This window comes from Octopus sinensis, linkage group LG1 (assembly GCF_006345805.1).
Source record: "Octopus sinensis linkage group LG1, ASM634580v1, whole genome shotgun sequence".
Taxonomy (NCBI): domain Eukaryota; kingdom Metazoa; phylum Mollusca; class Cephalopoda; order Octopoda; family Octopodidae; genus Octopus; species Octopus sinensis.
The window spans coordinates 53,545,158-53,566,502 of NC_042997.1; the positions used below are offsets into that span (position 1 = coordinate 53,545,158).

The 21,345-nt window shown below is 35.0% G+C and overlaps 1 protein-coding gene across 8 annotated transcripts in view; it reads left to right on the plus strand.

Moving 5' to 3' along the window:
* The window catches only part of LOC115212530 (orphan steroid hormone receptor 2), a 204,607-nt gene that overhangs the window by 150,900 nt on the left and 32,362 nt on the right, over positions 1–21,345 (plus strand). For all 8 annotated transcript variants that reach the window (XM_029781356.2, XM_029781357.2, XM_029781361.2 and 5 more), the window contains one exon: positions 13,613–13,761. In XM_029781356.2, the coding sequence (XP_029637216.1) occupies positions 13,613–13,761 (149 nt within the window). The remainder of the gene's footprint in view (positions 1–13,612; positions 13,762–21,345) is intronic.

A 21,345-nucleotide genomic window follows, 5' to 3' on the forward strand; every position in this document is an offset into this window, starting at 1 on the left:
GATAATAATAAAAATAATAGTTTCTTACATAGAAACAAAGTTAGAAAGATGAAAGTCAAAGTTGACTTTAGTGGAATTTGAACTTGGACTGTAAAGAGCCAGAACTAATGCTGCAAAGCATTTTGTCTGATGCTCTAATACTTCTGCCGACCCACTGTTCTGAAAATGACAATTTCTCAGAGAGACACAGTGCTATAAATTTTAGGATGAGGAGGAGGTTAGTCAGTTAAATTAACCACAGTACATGTCTGGTACTTTATTTTATTGGTAGGATTTTGAATTCAGATTGTAAAGAACCAGAACAAATGCCACAAAGCATTTTGCCTGACACTCAAATGATACTGTTAACTCACCACTTTTAGTAATCATAATAATAATAATCCTTTCTAGTATTAGTCACAATTTTTGGGGAGGGGACTAGTTGATTACATCAACCCAGTGTTTCTCTGGTATTTAATTTATCAACCTGAAAGCATGAAAGGCAAAGTTGACTGTGACAGAATATGAACTCAGAAGATAAAGATTGATGAAATGCTGCTAACCATTTTACCTGGTGTGCCAACGGTTCTGCCAGCTCACCACCTTAATACTAATAATACATACATATATATACATACACATGCAACCTACTGCAATTTATCATCAAATGAAAGGATGAGCCTATATGAACAGAAGGCTATGCATGGATATGTTATTAGAAAGCTCTGTGATGATAGTAACATCGATCATCAAAGTAGTTTATCATGGACAAATAGCCAGAATACTACCTCCCACTTAGAAGGGTATGCATTTGCAATCCAGGTGCAGGAAATATCAACCAAGTACCTGATGCACAAAAGGGATAGAGATGCAAGAAAAGCAGAAAAATGTGACAACCGATGCAGACTGTGGAGTTCACACTGGAGATATCACTCACATCATAAGCAGTTGTCCGAAAATGTCATCATGGTATTATCTACTGATGAGACATGATGTAGCTAGGACACTCTTGTGACAAGAAGGACATCCAGTTGTAAAGTAATGGACTCAGTAATAAAATTGTTTAATTCTTACTAACATGGTAAAATGAACATAAAAATGAATGAGCAAAAAGAATGAAGAAATGCATACATATTATGGAGGTAGGGTAAAATCCAAGCTGTGCTCTCTTGAAGAACATCTGCTTATTCCAGTATTACAACCTATGTATGTAGATGCATTGATGCAAGGTACAGATTAAAGTTGAATATTCTGGAAATTTTATTTGTTTCTCAGTCTGAAGAATTTCAAATAGGAAATTTCTTCCATGTTTATGTAACATTCTAAACATTGTAATTCCTGTTAGCAAATGAAATATGCGTAATGGTAAATAAAAAATACCAAGTCAATTTTCCTACAGCTGAGGATAAGCATTATCTTATGCTTTGAAACTTTAAGTACCATGGAATTTGAATCAAACTGTTTTGATCTATACATGTAACTCCTAATAAATGTGTTGAGTACCCTTCTTTCATTTGCACATTCACTCATGTATATTTATATGTGTGTGTGTGTGTGTGTTTGTATTATGTGCATATGTACACATTTGACAGCATGACAGAGACAAAACAAATATAAGAGAGAGAAAGAGTAACTGACATGCAGAGGATCTAGGACTGCTTGTATTCCTTGTAAGTGCTGTGTTGTCTGTATATATATTGATTTTTGTTTAATCTGTATGTGTGTGTATGTGTGAAAGGATGCAGTGAAAGCAGACATGTGAAATAGAGCTTGAAGACAGCTGGATGCATTTAGAGATTTGGCTCCTATTTTTAGCATGTTGAGTGTATGTGTGTGTTTTTCTTATGTATTGTTCTTGTTGTTTAGCTCCAGTCAACCATAATGTCTTGTGCAGATATTATGATGATATTTACTTTACTTGTAACCATCTCATGGTTTCCTATTTGCAAGAGACCTAGGGTCATATATGTGGTTGTTGTGTTGCATTATCTGTTAGTGTCAATTTACCAAGGAAATACATAAAAGCAAGTTTGTATGGATATACTATCGTGAAGACTGTAGACATGAATATGTGGTGCATGCAAACATGCATGTGGGCCATGCATGCATACACATAGATATTCATATGACAAACTTTCTATAGTTACTAGCAGCCAATTCGCTCACAAGACATTAGTTAGCCCAGGGTATAGAAGATATTTGCCCAGGGTACCATGCTGTGAGACTGATCCCAAAACCATGTGGTTGTGAAGCAGACTTGTGAGCTATATATCCATGTCTGCATTTAGCCATGCCTTAGTCTTATATATGTGGAGGCACAATGGCCCAGTGGTTAGGGCAGCGGATTCGCAGTTGGAGGATCGCGGTTTCGATTCCCAGACCGGGCATTGTATGTGTTTATTGAGCAAAAACACCTAAAAGCTCCACGAGGCTCCAGCAGGGGGGGGGGGGGGCGTGGCGACCCCTGTTGTACTCTTTCGCCCCAACTTTCTCTCACTCTTTCTTCCTGTTTCTTGAGTAACGTTGCAATGGACTGGCATCCCGTCCAGCTGGGGGGAACACATACGCCCCAGAAACCGGGACCATGAACCTGGCTAGGCTTGAAAAGGACTCATAAATTAAAAAATAGTCTTATATATAGATATATCTACCATTTACAAAGCTCTCAGTTCTTGAGTCATTTTTATTAACTTATATAAGTATATGTGTGTATAGGTGCAGATGTGGTTATGTGGTTGAGAAGTTTGCTTCTCAACCATATAGTCTTGAGTTCAGTCCTACTTAATGGTACCTTGGGCAATGTCTTTGGTTGCCTAGAGAAAGTCCTTGAGAAAGCATTTTGTAGATGGAAACTAAAAGAAGCCTGTCATGTATGTGTGTGTGTATGAATTTATGTGTACTCTTTCTTGACATGGTTATGGACAAGCATAACTGTTATACAAGTGATGTTGTTCACTTCCAGTCTTCTGTGAAAAACATGTCTCGCCATTAGGAAATATTACCTTGCTTGGAAACAGGTAAGGATTGATGACAGGAAGTGCAACAGGTCATAGAAAATCTGCGTCAACAAATCCCTCCTGATCCATGCAAGCATGGAAAATTGAACACCAAATGATGATGATGATATATATGTATGTATGTATGTATATATATATATATATATGAGGGGGAAGTCAAAAATTATCTGCACTTTTGCCATAACATATCTCTATTATTGACACATGTGTGCTTATAGTTGGTACTATTGTGGTTATGTGACCAAAGTTTGAACCTGATCACACCATTTTTCTTTCTAGTTTTACAGTGTAAGCATGGCTGCTCCACTAGCAATGTGCACCAAAGAAGAACATCTCTCAAGTTTGTTGAATCTTCCTGTCAGTGATGGAGGTTGACGGGCATCCTGTTCCCTCTTTGTGCATCATGCTTGTCTAGCTGCTTTTAAACTTCTTGATCCACTCATACATGGTACTTTTACGCAGTAGTGCACTGTCCCCATATTGTGCTAAAAGCCTCCGATGTATTTCAGCACCTGACACATCTTTTGACCAGAGAAATCGGACCACTGCTCTTTGTTAAAGCCAGAAAGAGAAAGGGTGCAATAAGGCTCAAACTTTGATCATGCAACCACAATAATACCAACTATAAGCTCGCATGCGCAGATGGCAGTGTGACAATAATAGATATGTTATGGTGAAAATGCGGATAATTTTTGACTTACCCTTGTATATATATATATATATATATATAGCCACACATAAATATATATATATATATATATATATATATATATATGTTTTTTTATATTATATAGAGGGCATTATTACACATAAATGCCACACGCTAGAAGGGACTTTCAAAGTCATTACTACCAAAAATAAACGAATCGGACCGAATGCAGCTCTCGAAGCAAGACATTTAAAAACAGAATTTAGCTCCATATATATATATATGTATGTATGTATGTATATAACCAATATTTCATGCACAGACAGAGATTAGAAAATCTAAGATAAATTTAGTGTAGTTATCCCACAGTTTATACAACCTTTGATGTAGAAAGGAAATAAATGTAAGTACAGCTTGTTATTCCCTTTGCATTCAGAAAGGCACTACAAGATGTATTTACATCTCTTTATTTTCCGCAATGTGCTATAAACTTGAGACTAACTGTATTAAATTTATCTTGTGTGTGTGTGTGTTACTGATAGTGTGATTCTATACTGAAAACAGAGTTTCCTTCCATCAATCAATCAATCATTGCTTTACCATCCATTTTTCCATGCTTACATGTGTTGGACATAGTTTGTCAAGGAACAATTTCTCTCTCTCTCTCTCTCTCTCTCTCTCTCTCTCTATATATATATATATATATATATATATATATATATATATATATATATATATATATATACACACACACACACACTCTTTGTGGTAATGGCGATTTGATGTCTATGTTTAGCATATTAGGTGTCCACTTTAGTGGTCATTCCTCTTAATTTTGTAGATAGATAGATAGATAGATAGAGAGTGAGAGAGAGAGAGATAGATAGAGAGAGGGAATAAATTGGAATGAGTCAGGACAGAAGTTAAAGAAATTTAGGATTGTTTATTTTAGTTTATTTAAAGAATTAGATAAGCTAGCTTCATGGTGAACTAACCAGATAACAGTTAATTTAAAGTATACAGATGTTTTGGTGAGAAAATGTTTTTGTTTGGGGGAAATCATTTGCAAAGGAAGTAATATTAAATGTAGGTAACATGTTTTTAAAATATACAGCTTGTTCAACAACATTGAGTTGTGTGGAGTTCCATCAAATGATGGTGGAGTGTGAACAAAGGCAGATAATTGCAGAATATAAGTTTGGTAGAATAATTCATTTATTCAAATTAGAAAACTGTTGAACAATTAATCATCTTTCAAGTTTTGAATTTCACAATGATCTATTTCAGTGACAGCTGTCTAGTATATGGATCTATTAGTAAATGGATATATAGTCTAGTATATGAATCTATTAGTAAAAGTTCTGCCTAAGCAACTCCAGAAAAAAATTGAATATCTTTGTATTTTTGATATTTCAACTGCTTCTATATACATCACCAGTTTAGGAACCATCAGTTTTGCATCTACTATTACACCACAGTGTATATAAACCCTAAACTTCTCATACAACTCTCCTTTCAGTTTCACTGATGAAGGCATCATGTGTCCATATATTTTTATGATGTTTGTTAGGAAACACAATAGTGCCTGGGAATAATATAGAATATATTATAATTTCTATAGAATATCTGTAGAGATACCTTTAACAAGTAATATATTATGCATTTATTCTACTATGTAGCATAATATTTCAAGTGTCTCTTTATTTTAGCTATTCTTATATTATTGTTCTGTACCTGACTTTTTCCACTTTTATTGAGTACTCTGCTAATCACTTTGAGCCCCCCCCCCCAAAAAAAATATATTTTCATTATAAATGCAGTATATTTATACCTATAATCTCTAGGTATAAATATATATTGCAGCTTATTTAAGGTTAATTTCAGTGAATTAAGCATTGTTATAAAGTGTGTTACAAAGCAAATCAAGTGTTTTTGTGATTCATATCTTGCTGTTTCCATATATTATCATATATTATCAATTCTGCTTAATGGTGTATGTAAACAAGTCCTCATACTATTATCTTCGCAGTTCTGTTGATGATAGCATCACGTCTCTGTGGATTTCTTTGAATCTCTGACTGCTAGAAACATAGTTGTGTCCACTGGAGATATAGAATATATGTATTTATTTCTTGTAATTCCATTACGTTTGCAAGTGTTTAAACCTGCTCTAAACCTGATTTTTTTGTACCCTCTTTTCACTTTAGTTGAGTATTCTATTCATCACTTTGTACAAAAAATATTTTCATTAAAATTGCAAAAGTTCTTGTGTTTATAATTACTTTATATTTTTATGAGTGTGTGTTTGTCATTGTATCGGTTAACTATATAAGTTAGTATTTATATCTGGATATGTGTGTGAATGCCTATATTATTGCATTTATATCTAGGTGTTTGTGTATGTGTTTATCATATAGAAATATGAAGGAGAGAGCAAAAGGAAGTGAATATAAATATAATTGAAATATAAACTTGAGAAAGAGAGAAACAGAGAACTGTTGAGTTATTTGGTAATATGTTATTCCTGTTTCTTGTCCTACAGTAGAACCTATTTATATTTTTAGATACTGCCAAAGTTGTGTGAGTTGAAATATTGAAACAATTCTTTAAGCTTCCAAATCACTGTCGTTAATCCTCAGATTAAACTTAAAGGGCAACCTTTCATTTTCATTAAAGTTTATTTCTTCCTTTTGCTCTGTTGCTTCTTGCGCAAGATCACCTAAAAGGAACTTCATAAATTCAAGGGAAACCCTTTGCTGTTTCTCATTTCTTTTTATGTTACATCACAAAGTAAGGGATTGAACCTTGTAGAGAAGGATTTAAAGACTGTTTATTTTAAAGGTCATGGGATTAGCTAAAGGCAGTGCAGAGAGAATAAGTATTTCTCATGTTAGCATGAAGCATTGAGTTTTGAAAAGCAACATTGGAAATTATTAGGTATGTTCTTTTCCCAAGGGCATCAAGAACTTAAGGAACTGGAAGGAAAAAAAAACATCAGAAATTCTGTTCCTTGAGAGCTTTGATCTTTCAACAGAAAGTGTGTGTGTGTGTTTAATTTTTTTTCTAGATTTTTTCTGAAGATTGGCTTTTAAGAATTACTAAAACATAAACTTTTTTCTGTCTACCTCTTTCTTTGTGTGTGTGTGTATGCGCATATGTGTGTACACACACACACGCGCACACACACACACAAATGCATTTATGTTTGTCATACATCACACACGCATATGCATGCATCTTTGTACTAGATTTCGTAATAGAAATGCCTATAATAATTGTGAAACTTCGATAAAAACCTCCATAAAGTTAGCTAAGTTGAGTAATTCTAATGAACCAATGCCTTGACTTTATATAATTCAGGTGGGAAGTGATGTACTGGATGACATATACAAAATTTCTAAAAGGGTTAAAATTTGTCTCTTAGAGAGAGAAAACAGTAACCTAACAGCAAATGTTAGAAATTCCTAAAGAAAAGAGGAAATGATTTTAAGAAATTAAGAATTAATTTCTTAGAGAGTTGAAGTTTCATGCTTATAGTAGAAAAATCAGTTTTTTTTTTATCAGGTAAGGGGATAACTATGGACATGTTTCAGCATTATGAAACCTCCATAGCAAAGCATAATCATTTGAAACATGATTTTTCAGATATTTTTCTCTTAAGCATGAAAATTCAGTTTTCTGAGAAATGGATTCTTGTGTTCTTAAACCCTTTTGGTGGGAAGTGGGGAGTTGCTATAAGTTTTCCACTAGCTTTTGTTTTCTATCTCTCACTCTGGAGGTAACTTTCATCCTCTACTTGAATGTGAGAAAATCTTGATTAGTTTTAAAATGCTCCGAAATAAACTCCAGGCAAAATTGCTATGAATAAATCTAGTTTTTCTTATCATTTCATACTACCTAGGTCTGGCTTTGGGTGAAGAGTATAGTCTGCAAAATAATAAGGGAGGATTATAACTGATTGAATTAATTAGCTTCAGTTCATTATTGATACTTGTCCCTTAATAAAATGTGAATCAATCCAGCATGATGATAATAATGATAATCGTTTCTACTATAGGCACAAGGCCTGAAATTAGGGGGAGGGATAAGTCGATGACATCAACCCCAGTACTCAACTGGTACTTATTTTATTAACCCTGAAAGGAGGAAAGGTGAAGTCAACCTTGGTGAAATTTGAACTGAGAACATGCAGATGGACAAAATGCCACTCAGCATTTTGCCCAGCGTGCTAATGGTTCTGCCAGCTTGCCACTTTAATAATAATAATAATAATAATAATAGTAATAATAATAATGGTTTCAAATTTTGGTTCAAGGCCAGCAAGTTCAGGGGAGGGATTAAGTCAATTACATTGATGCCAGTGTTCAATTGGTCGTAATTTTATCAATCCCAAAAGGCATAGTTGACCTCTGTGAAATTTGAAGTTAGAACGTAAAGATAGCTGAAATGCCACTAAGCACTTTGCCCAGCATGCTAATGATTCTGCCAGCTCACTGCCTTAACAATAATAAGCCTTTCTAGTGGAAGCACAAGGCCTCAAATTTTGGGGAAAGGATTAAGTCAATTACATCGACCCCAGTGTGTAACTGGTACTAATTTTATCGACCCTGAAAGAATGAAAGGCAAAGTTGACCTTGGCAGAATTTGAACTCAGAACATAGCAACAGACAAAATACCCCTAAGCATTTTGCCTAGCATGCTAACAGTTCTGCCAGCTCGCCACCTTAAATGATAATAATAATAGTTTCAAATTTTTGCCACAAGGGCAGCTTGGGGAAATGGGGATGAGACGATTACATTGACCCCAGTGTTTGGATGATACTTATTTTATCGACCCCCAAAAGGATGAAAGGCAAAGTTGATCTCAGTGGAATTTGAACTCAGAACATAGTGGCAGACGAAATACTGCTAAGCATTTTGCCCGGTGTGCTAACGATTCTGCCAGCTCACCACTTAATAATAATAATAATAATAATAATAATAATAATGATAATTGTTTCTGTTTTAGGCACAAGGCCTGAAATTTGTGGGAGGGGGATAGTCGATTTTATTGACCCCAGTACTTAACTGGTACTTAGTTTATTGACCCCGAAAGGATGACAGGCAAAGTTGACCTTGGTGGAATTTGAACTCAGAACATAGCGGCAGACGAACTATCACTAAGCATTTTGCCTGGCATGCTAACGATTCTGCGAGCTCACCGCCTTAATAATGATAATCCTTTCTACTGGTTTTAAATTTTGGGGAAGGGATTAAGTCGATTACATTGGCCCCAATGCATAACTGGTACTTATTTAATGAACCTTGAAAGGATGAAAGGCAAAGTCGACCTCGGCAGAATTTGAACTCAGAACGTAGTGACAGGCGAACTACCACTAAGCATTCCATCCAACATACTAACGACTTTGCCAGCACACCGCCTTGATAATAATAATAACAATAATAATAATAATAATGGTGCTGATTCTGCCTGCCACTGTTGTGGCACAACCAGAGAAACAATTGACCTCATCATCTTTGGATGTTCTACGTTAGCCTCAAATGAATATATTACCATTATAGATTTGGTCAGCATTTGCACTGGATCATATGGACTCCCATATGAAGAAGAAATGGTGGGGACATAAACCTGCTAAATTAGTTGAAAATTACAATTCTTTGGGACATATGTATCCAAGCTGGTCATGCTATACAAGCCAATAGATCAGATTTGTGGTAAAAAATTACATTGACAAAAGATGTCTGTGCATAGACTGCTTAAATCTGGAAAACAATATATTGTACTGGAAAACAATATATTGTTTCCAATGTGTACTGATGTGTTTTTATGAGGTTCTTTTTTTTTCAAGCAACATACAATGTCTGTATTTCATGAGGATATAAATGAATGATGTATGTATGTAGAATATCAGAAACAAGTTCAGATTGGAACCATTAGAGCAGCAGTGTCTATAAGTAGATGTTACAAGGAGTTTGTGGTGATATATACAACACAAAAGTATTAAAACATCGAATTGCAACACGTCAACTATAATAATTCATAGGCATAGGAAGTCTAGTTCAAACTATGACAGAACAAACACGAGAAAATTATGATTATTTATGACTTGTTGTGAGGCACATGTAATATCATGCTTATATAATATCTAAAAATAAACATAGTAAACTTTTACTACAATTTTGTAACCATGATGACCCTACTCTGTCAATTCGAACAGAAATTTCATTTCTTTCCTTCCAATCCACTTATGTTTTCTCTTGATCATCGTTTTTTACTTTCATGATTTACTTGATATGATATATAGTATACTCTGTATTATGTATTATGTTTGTTAAATGAATGTTTTAGTGCTGTGGTATGATTTATGATTAGTAAATTCTCATGAGGCCTGCTGCAAGAAAAAAGGTTACTCATCTCCGACTTAGAAAATACAAAGTATTGTATCTATTATGGTTATCTATCTGCAGCAGAGGTTCTCAAACTTTTTGGGCCACTGCCCCTTTCATGACCACATAATACCCTCAGCGCCCCCACACCTATTTTTATAAATAAATATTTTATATTTTACTAATTTATATATACTATGAATCATTTGATATTCAATATAATATTATATAATTTGTGTACAATACTATGATAATATCATAATAAATTCATAGCGTCCCCCAATTCACTGCCTTCCTCTCAATGCCTCCTTTTTCTCTACTGCCCCCTCAGGCACCAGCACCTACCTGGACCGTCTCAATGGTGGGGGTGGTACTGCTCACACCGAGAAGCTATGATCTGCAGTATCATTAAAATGATAGTGAAGTAGTTTAATACTATTTTTATATGTTTAAGATTGTCCTTTTGTTTTGTCTCAGTATTGACTAGTTGTACTGTCGTGATAATGATAACCCGCGTAACTTCATGCTAATAGTAATTTAGTTTTGTAATACTACTATGAAACACTGATACTCTGCTACAATGATAAACATATATTATTACACTTCTAGTTGTTATACTGCTACCACTATTTGGTGTTGCTAAGTGGCTATATCTTATGTTTTAACTAGTGTATTTTATTGTGGCTATATATACAGATGTAGTTGTGTAGTTAAGAAGTTCACTTCTCAACTATATGGCTTTGGGTTCAATCCCACTGCATAGTACCTTGGGCAAGTCTTCTGCTACAGCTCCAGACCAAATCAATGCCTTGTGAGGGAATTTAGTAGATGGAGCCTGAAAGAAACACATTGTCTGTATATGTGTGTGTGTGTGTGAATGTTTACAATCTGTACTGGGCTATTTTTACAAAATTTGATATCACAATTCATAGCTGGGGTGCAACCAGTGAAGTTTGTTAATTTTTTATATCAATAAATTATCTGCTGTCTGTGCTTTTGAATTCTTCTGTCTACAAAAACCACTTGCTTGAAAAACAAGTAAAGGTTGGTGACAGGAACAACATTCAGCTGTAAAAATTCTGCTTCAAATACCCCCCCCCCCTTCCATTTAAGCCATGTTCATATGGAATAACAGACATTAAATTACTATTAGGCTGATTGCACTCAGAGGATTGTAAAAATACATTTCTGTCCTTATTCATTTTCAGTCACCATCTTAAGATTGTTTATGAATTCTATATGGCAGGAAATTATGTGCCCTTAAAATGTCATCTTTTACTTATACTGTCTCACAAAACATATAAAGGTAGATACCCCTTTAATGCCACTGTTCTGTTTCTTGTCCGTATTAGTGCACTAGGAGTCTGATAACTTCCATTTGTTTGCTTGAAATCTTCTAATTTAATTTTTCTTTGTTGATATAGGTTAGATTCTTCTAGAAATTTGGTTTGCATGAATTATTAGGTCATATATTGCCTATTCTAATGTTAACTATATATCTCTAAGGAAAGATGTGGTATCTGTTTTCAACCAGGTAGAATGCCTGCATCCCATGACTATGTCCATAAATCAACTAAATTAATTGACATATATAAATCTATTACTCAGCAATGTTTGCCTCTGAAGAAACAACAAAAAGAAAGCAAATTCTATAAACGAAGCACATAGTTTAGAGCAGGAATTGATTTTTAGCCAGAGTTTGTTTTTAAAATGTTTTATTTACTGTCATACAAGTGTCCATTTTTCACCAAGTGATACATAATGTTGAAGTATTTCACTTGATTATGTTTAAACATTGGAAATAGTTTTTCATTCAAACATTTCAGGATATCCAAACTGTCTTGTTATGGATTTTAATTTTTTTTTTTTTAAATAAGAAACGAAGATGAATGACATGATTGTTTCATCATCATTTTATATTATTAGAGATTAAGAAATTTCCATATACTTCTGCAATATTCTGTCTTTATTATGGCTGTGTTTATATAAAACGATGGTGATGTTACACTAGTTACAAAGTATTATTTCCATGACAATTTTAATTTGGTTCTTATCACAATGTAGTCAGAGTTTGTAGTGGATTATCCAATGGACTACCAGCTCCATGTGTTTCAGTTCAAGTGCACTACAAGTGTTTTGTTGTCTCTCTCTGGGCTGGGAACTCAGTTCTATATAACTCATTAATAATCTTGTTGCGGAGAATATGTTCCAGAATCTTTGTAAAAATTTTCTAGGGTATATTCTGTTGGAGGAAATCTATTTCAGGTTGAAATTAAAAATGGAAAATACAAGGCTTTATGGCTGCTTGCACTTTTTTTAATGCATTTTTATATTATTATCTATTGTTGCTTTCTGCTGAAATATAAATATGCCAGATGCTATAATCTTTTATTATTGGTCATCTAATACCTTATCCTTCAAGACATCAAAACTTCCAAGCTAAGTTGACTGCTTATAGTGTACATCCTTTTCTCATTTCTGGATATGAAAATTCATGTCAAACTGAATCATTGTACTCTAAGGTTTACTACCCCCTACTTTTTCTGTTGCACATTAAAGACCTACCTAAAAAAAACTTTTGCATTCTCTCCTATGGAGATGACATTAACCTCCGTTCCTCTTTAACCTTTGTGAACGCCAGCAACATTCATACACAACCTAAACTCCTCACACTTGACAGATATTGAACTTATGAGCATAGACCTTGAGAACAGCCTTCAATGAGGATGACTTAAATCCTTTTCAACCGAACAAATATACAATGACTATGCTTTATCAAGGAAACAGTCTTGTACCTCATCCTTTCTGGTAATGAACAACACACAACTATTACTTGCAAAGTCATGTCAAATGCTAGGATTCATATTCTTTGATAATCTTTCAGAGCAATTCCCACATATATAACATTGCCAAAACTGCATTACAGGGACTTGGGTTTCTCTTTTGGGCCAATAAATACTTTGGCTTCAATCAGATGCTAATATTTCATAAAGTTTAAGAGCCACACAGAAGTATTGCTTACATATAGAGAAGAGTGATGCTCTAGGACAAATACAAAAGGCTGTCAGATTGATTGCCAAAGACTAAGCCATTAATGTTCTTCATTAGCTCACAGATGCTTTCAACTTCTTGTATTGGTAATAAAATGGTCTATACTCCTCTGAATTAGCCAACTGCATATCTTTTCACTTGTCTTTCTTCTTCCTATCACTGTTACTGTGTTTCACTTACAAGATTTTACAATCAATACTTCACCCAAACTTTTCTTCCTAGAATTGTCTCACTCTCTGAAATTTTTTTCCTCTTTTACATTTCCCCCTGCTTTAATATAAAGTGCAATATATATTCAAATAATGGATTATTTTGAAATACTATTACTTAAGTACACCCAAAATAATCTTCTCCATACACATTTCAAAGTACATAGCAGCTCATAGAAATAGTTTTTCAATGAAAACCAGAAGGAAAAAAAGGGTGTTTTTTTATGGTCTACAAAGTTTCATCATCATCATCATCATCGTCATCATCATCATTATTATTATCAAATCTTTTAAAAATTATTTCATTTTTCTACTTTCAGCTGTTCAGCAAGAAAGAAAGCCACCTGATTCTGAGAAGAAAGCTCCTACAGCTATGGCTACTTCAACTCAGAGAATCTATATTCGCAAAGATCTAAACAGTCCAGCTGCTGCAATTCCCAATTTTTCCAATCGTGTATCTGAAATAGAGGTAGGGCCATTCTGCCATATTTCTTATTTTCTTAAATGTTTTTCTCTTTATACATTAAAACTTATATTTTATGGCAAATGATGATAGATTATGGGCATTGATTTGTTGCTTCCCTCTCTCTCTCTTTCGGAGAGGCACTGAGCAGCTATACGCACACATACACACACGGCAGTAACTCCCGCCCACCGAATTCAATCACAAAGCTTCGGTTGGCTCGGGGCTATAGTGGAAGACACCTACCCAAAGTGCCACGCAGTGGGACTGAACCCGAAACCATGTAGCTAGGAAGCAAGCTCCCTAACCACACAGCCATGCCTGTCGTAAACATTTTGACACTAATATTTTTAGGAAAGTCTTATAGGTGAAACCCTGTCAGTGTCATGCTTATATTCCAAATGTGACAGTGCATTTATGGTAAACACTTGTGTACTGATGGTGTTGCTGTACTCCATCTCCAAATGCAGGAGTTGATTTCTCATCAGGTGGTGAAACAGCTTTGTAGGGCCCTTCACTACCACCTCCAGTGTGACACCAGAGCTGCCTGCTGACATAGGTCACAAATCTCCCACACAATTTGCACGTGAAAAAAATTCAAGCGAGGTCGTTGCCAGTGCCGCTGGACTGGCTCCTGTGCAGGTGGCACATGAAAAACACCATTTGAGCATGGCTGTTGCCAGTCCCGCTTTCCGGCCCTCGTGCTGGTGGCACATAAAAGCACCCACTACACTCTCGGAGTGGTTGGCATTAGGAAGAGCATCTAGCTGTAGAAACTCTGCCAGATCATATTGGAGCCTGGTGCAGCCATCTGGTTCGCTAGTCCTCAGTCAAATCATCCAACCCATGCTAGCATGGAAAGCAGACGTTAAATGATGATGATGAGGCTGATGATGTTACAACTCTGGACCAAGTGTTTCTATCATACTCAATGTTTGATCTTGCTGCACCACTCTTCCTCCCTCGTATGCCACATGTAATGGCTTGCCTTCTCGACAGTTTCTGATAATTTTCTGGCAACATTTTTTCTGCTAGTCCAAGGCCTCGGATACCATCAAATCCTCCAATAAGAAGGGATATTACCTTCTAACCATTGTTTTTACAATGTTCAGCCAACTCACTGTATTTTCTGTCTTGCATTAGGAAATTGCTTTTGATGTTCACTAAACCAATAAGCCTGCATTGTTATTTAAAGGATAAACAGATGTCTTTCCCAAGTGAGAGATATCTGCCTCATGATGTAGAAGTTGAAGATAATCTCTCACTCTGTGAGGCAAGAGGCAAATGTGTCTGAGAAGAGTTTAATTTAAATGGGAAAAAGTTTCAGGTTTATTAAGTTGATAGCTGAGATGCTGAAAATTTCAGATTAGGATTCACAACATCATGTCATGTACACAGCTCACATTTCTATTTACTTTCAAACCCTTGGATGTCATGTATCTTTTCATCTAAAATTTTTGATGACAACAATTTAGTATTCTATTTGATCCCCCCCTCCCACACATCACTGTTGTATTATTTATCTGTAGTTTCACTGAATTACTTTTGGTGTCAAAAGTTTTCTTCATATAATTTAGAAAAGTTTTTTCTAAGGTTTTTGCTAAGGTTTTAGAAATTAGAATGTAGATGATTGAAAAGCGTGCAAGCACACACGCACACACACACACACACACACACACACACGCACACACACTTTGTTCATATCAAAGAAGTTAAAGGGTGATCTATCTCAAAACAATCATATTTATAAAAAAGTCAGTTACTCTGATTGTTTTAACATAATACACAATGAAAGATGTAACGATGTTCCCAAGCAACTTTAAAAGTTCTAATTGCTGAGAATTGTGTCTTGGAGCATAGCACAATTTCTACTCTTAATTCCAAATTATGCATTTAGCTGTAAAATAAGAATTCAATTATAACATCAGAAATATAAAAAGCAAACTTTTTTCCAGCATGCAAATATCTAAATTTTCAAAACTTGTGATACCTGTAACATTGGGAATTGACTGTAAAACACATTTTACTATCACTTTCCTGTACCATTCTTTCCTACAGTATTCTATATCTTTTCTCTACTACTCTTTCAAAGATTGATTTATTAGTCTCAGATTATTTTTTAGAGCCTTCAAGCTATCCTGTTTAAGGTTTTCTCTTGATTGACACCAAACTTTGACACAGATTAACCTAGTTTTCTTTGGTATTTATTTTCATCCTATATTTGTATATTGCTAGGCTATCAATCATCTTCCCTTCTTGGTTGGTGTTTTTTTACTCATTTCAAATAGATGAATAATGTTTAGTTTTCAGAATGTGATAATTACAAGCAACATAATAACAACATTTGTCTTGGCATATGCCCCATAGGTAGAACTCTCAGAAGAACAAAAGGATCATTTCTATGAGATGCTTTTGTAGACTACCTCAGCAATGAGTGACAGCAACCTCATTATCGTAGCTGGTGACTTCAGCAAATGTGTTGGGTGACACATTAATGCTTCTGTGGTTTACTTGGAAGCTATGGTTATGATTCCAGAAATGCTTTTTCTAATACTGATTATCTAACATCTTAATAAAATTTACTAAAATCCAATTATTCTAATATATCATCATCATCATCATTTAATATCCGTTGTCCAGGTTTGCCCTGAAGGTTGTAGGCTTAGTAGTCTAGCATTTTTTTAGCCAGAGGATTTTCAATTTTTCAGAGTATAAGAAATTCTATTACTTAATATTTATATTGAATTTTTCCTGTTCAATTATAAGTTAGCTTTGATTTCTCACTTTAGAGAGACAAAAAACTCAGTATATGAAGTAGAGTTCTATTTATTCATTGCTTGACACTAAAGGTTTATTTCACGAAGAATATTTGGGTAACTGAGAACAGAGATGCAAAAGAATTTAAGTGCATATGTGCAACACAGACACACAAACACACACATATATATATATACATATATACGACAGGCTTCTTTCAGTTTCCATCTACCAAATCCACTCACAAGGCATTGGTCGGCCCGGGGCTATAGCAGAAGACACTTGCCCAAGATGTCACGCAGTGGGACTGAACCCGGAACCATGTGGTTGGTTAGCAAGCTACTTACCACACAGCCACTCCTAAACTATATATATATATATATTAATTGTAAATCATTTACATGATATGTTGTCAAAGGATGGATCTTGAGCCTACAATGGATCATCAAATATGTGCTGGAGTATACTCCTGTGTGACTTTATGTATACATTGTATATTTGGTTAATACTTGTGAATGTATGCATAATTGGAAGGACAAATCCGTATTTTCTGTAGTAAAGTATGTAGTGTTCATATTCACTGTTAGTGCACAGGTGCACTATCCCCAACTCTACCTTGGTGCCTTTGTTATTTAAATATCTTGATTCCATCAGATCCTGAAAATTTTATATATGTATAAATATTGGTTAGAATTCCTAACTCTTACTAAGGTGGCACAGATTTGAATTCATTATGTGAGCAGAACTTAGGTACAAAAGGCATGGCTGTTGTGCTTAAGAAGTTTGCCTTGAGCTAACAGTTAATTGGTTAAAGAGGTTAACTAACTGACTAATAAAGATAAAGATGTTAAATGGAACCAGTGCCTGTGTTTATTATTGACCTAATCACCCTCCTGAGATATCAACAAAATACACACACACATATATATGTATTAATAAATTGTAATGCTTTGATGCCTCCCTTATGTCATATGTTATCAAAGAATTGATATGTTTTGTGTGTGTGTGTGTGTACAGGAATCTCCCACATTATAGGAGGAGTAATGTGTTCTTGAGAAACTTGTAACCTGAAATTCTCCTATTGACTTTTCTATTATAAAGTGATAAATTTTTTCTGATGGATATTTTCAGTACCAAAAAGAAAAAAAAAAAAAAAAGCAACTAAAGTTACACACAGTTCAATTTGTGTACATAAAAGCATATGAAGAAAAATACATTAGGGAATAAATAAGAATCATAATACTGTAATAGGATATTTTCTTACTACAGAAGATGTTGACTTCTGTGTGAAAGATAGTGGTGGAATGAGAGCAATTGGGAGGGTAAGAAACATGATCTTTTAACTTATAGTTCATCATCATCATCATCATCATCGTTTGCTTGAGCAGTGAAGAACTTATCCAAAGTTGTTTGGTGCTAATGGCATCATCTCTTTCTACAGCTCAGTGTAGGAATGAAGTGCTTTGTAAATTCTTCATGTAATTTTTATGTTACATTCATGATTAGGATTGTTATCAGCAAAAGCTTACAGACCATCCTCTACAAGTGCCAACCTTTTAACAACATTCTTTGCTGTCAGTTTAAGCAGAGTTGATGGAATTTCTGTATTCTCGTCTTGCTCGTGTTCTAACAGCATCAGCTCCTTGTTAGATAAACTTCCTCTATTGGATACTAGCATCTCAGCTACTTCATCCTCTATGATTTCTTTAAGACCTTAAGACATTTGCAAGTGTCGCAATATCTATTTGCTTGTAGAAAGCTTTTTAAAGTCATGGATACATTCTGGCCATATATTTTTCTAAGCGTCTTTCAAAAGTTGAGGTGTTTCACTTCATCGCACGACTCAACTATGTTTATCCACAGTATTCATTATGTTGAACTTCTTCCAGAAGTGTCTTACTGTAGGTTCATCTTTCTTATCAATTGCTTTCATAAATTATTTGAATGTTCTCAGATCATATGCCTTGCACTTAACTAGAACACCTTGATCAATTGGCTGAACCAAGGAATTTATATTCTTCAGGATATATTCTTCTCTCACATTATCAAAAAACCTCATTTAAGTGCATGGGGTGGCTTGATGCATTTTCTAAAAGAAGCAATATTTTGTTGGAAATATGTTTGACATTGTACCTTTCTACAACATGATGAAAAAATATTAGTCTTTGAAAAAATTCTTAATCATCTATACCTTCTTATATGAATGCCAAATCAGAGGCAAATTGAACTTTGGGTAACCCTTGAAAGATTTTAGATTTTCAGCGTGATATTAGCAAAGTCTCTAATTTTATATCACCATCTGCATTTCCTCCCAAAAGAAGTGTCAGACAATTTTTGGAAACTTTATATGTTGGTGTTCATATTTCTTCCTGAGAAATAAAAGTTCTTGCTGGCATGCACTTCTAAAAAAATGCTGTTTCACCAACATTGACTACTTGCTCTGATATGTTGGTTTTCCTCATCAATCATTTTCTTCAGCTCTTCAGGATAATACCTTCTCTATCAGTACTAGTAGCTTCACCAGTCTATTCTATCTCTTTTTACTTGTTTCAGTCATTTTGACTGTGGCCATGCTGGTGCACTGCCTTTAATCAAGCAACTCGACCCCAGGACTTATTCTTTGTAAGCCCAGTACTTATTCTATCGGTCTCTTTTGCTGAACCGCTAATTGACGGGGACATAAACACACAAGCATCGGTTGTCAAGCAATGCTAGGGGGACAAACACAGACACACAAACATACACGCACATACATATATACGACGGGCTTCTTTCAGTTTCCGTCTACCAAATCCACTCACAAGGCTTTGGTCGGCATGAGGCTATAGTAGAAGACACTTGCCCAAGGTGCCACGCAGTGGGACTGAACCCGGAACCATGTGGTTGATAAACAAGCTACTTACCACACAGCCACTCCTGTGCCTATGTTGTGTAGATTTAAGTGCTTCATAACCCTTTTCAAACTAACCTTTACCAGTAAGAAGAGATTTTTCATTTGAAGTTTCACCTTTTTTTGCAAATTGTCATACAACCTTTAGGCTTTTTTTTTATTATCATAGTGTTAGTACATTGTGTTTAGTCTAGCTTGGTAAGGAGGGTGGTTTAGTCACTGATAACCCAACAATGTGACAGATTGTACTAGGTTGCATGTTATCAGCAGCACTAAGAGTGACCCAACATACACATATGCATACATGCACAGAAATAAAAGTATACGATTTTTAGTAAAAATATGAGAAATGAACATACCGTTTACCATTATCTTTTATTTTTTCAGTCTTTGTACTGTGACCATGCTGAGGCACCACCTTTGAAAGGTTTAGTTGAACAAATTGACCCTAGTACTTGTTTTTTTTTTTAAGTCTGGTTCTTATTCTATTGGTTTCTTTTGCCAGTCTGCTAGGTTACAGGGACATAAACAAAACCAACACCAGTTAAGTGCAGGTCACACACACACACACACACACACACACACACACACAACTGGCTTCTATTAGTTTTCATCTACCAAATGCACACACAATCATCATCATCATTGTTCGACCGTGGTCGAGACAATGGAATTTACCATGCTACGCCAGACTTCACGGTCCATCATAGCATTACGGAGGTCCTGTTGCTGGATGCCTGTATCCCTGGAGATTACATCAGGGTAGGAGAGTGTGCGCCCTCTGGTATTGCGAGTAGATGGCTTCCAGAGGAGAAGAGTAGAAATTGCCTCGTTTTCAGCTCTACAACAATGTGTAGCAAACTGGACTCTCCTACCTTTCACAAGAGATGACACAGGTGGTAGTTTCCCATATATTTGCATCTTGGTTGGATGACACTTCCACAAGAGATTTTGAGCTCTCATAAAGAGGCGAGTGTAGGTTCCATCCAACCGCCTCTCAAGCTTCTTTGATAACGTCCAGGTTTCTGAGCCATATAGTAGAATTGGTTTTGTTCAGCTCGAGGTTATAGTAGAAAATATTTGCCTGAGATGCCTCTCAGTGGGACTGAACCTGGTACCATGTGGTTGGGAAGCAAACTTCTTACCACAGAGCTTTGCCTACTGAAATCAAAGTCTATAGATCTGAAAAAAAAAACATGATTATATATGGTGAGAATCAAAACATTCATTTGCTAATGGGGCTTAATTAAACTTTTACCAATTTTGTTGGATATTTTCCATTCAGTTTCAATGTTTTTGTAGAGTAATTTGAAAAGAACTCCAGAATATATCAATTTATTAAGTTCTATTATGTTAGATGATGAAACACCCAGCTTACAGAACAGTGATGCACTCATGAAAAATATTTTGATGGAAACTTTGTCTGGAGAATAGTTCCCTATGAAAATTTTTCATTGCTTCTATTTAGCTCATTTTATGCATATTTAAGAAGTTTTTGAAATTTCTCTTGCTATTTCCTTAACATTGTTGTTTATTTTAGTAAAGTCAATACATAAAAGACTGGCAACATAAGTTCAAAATCACTAGTGCTGGCAATATTTCCACTTATTAAAGAATATAAATGACTATTGAATTGTCGCTTTATTTCACTTGCTAATTGAAAGAAATTGAACAAAGTGTTCTACCTATTCCTAGGTATACTTTATAGTCCTTGTTTATACAGGGCTTGCCCCTAATATCCACATTCTCTTCCTGTTGACAAAATTTTTTTTTTGTTCTTTGTCTTTGAAAATGGTGATCAGCATTTTTTAAATTGAATAATTTATGCAACATTACTTTAGTGTGGTATCTCTAATTTCTTTTGCCAATCTGCTAAACTATAGGGACATAAACAAACCAACACCAGTTGTTAAGTGCAGATGACACACACACACACATACACA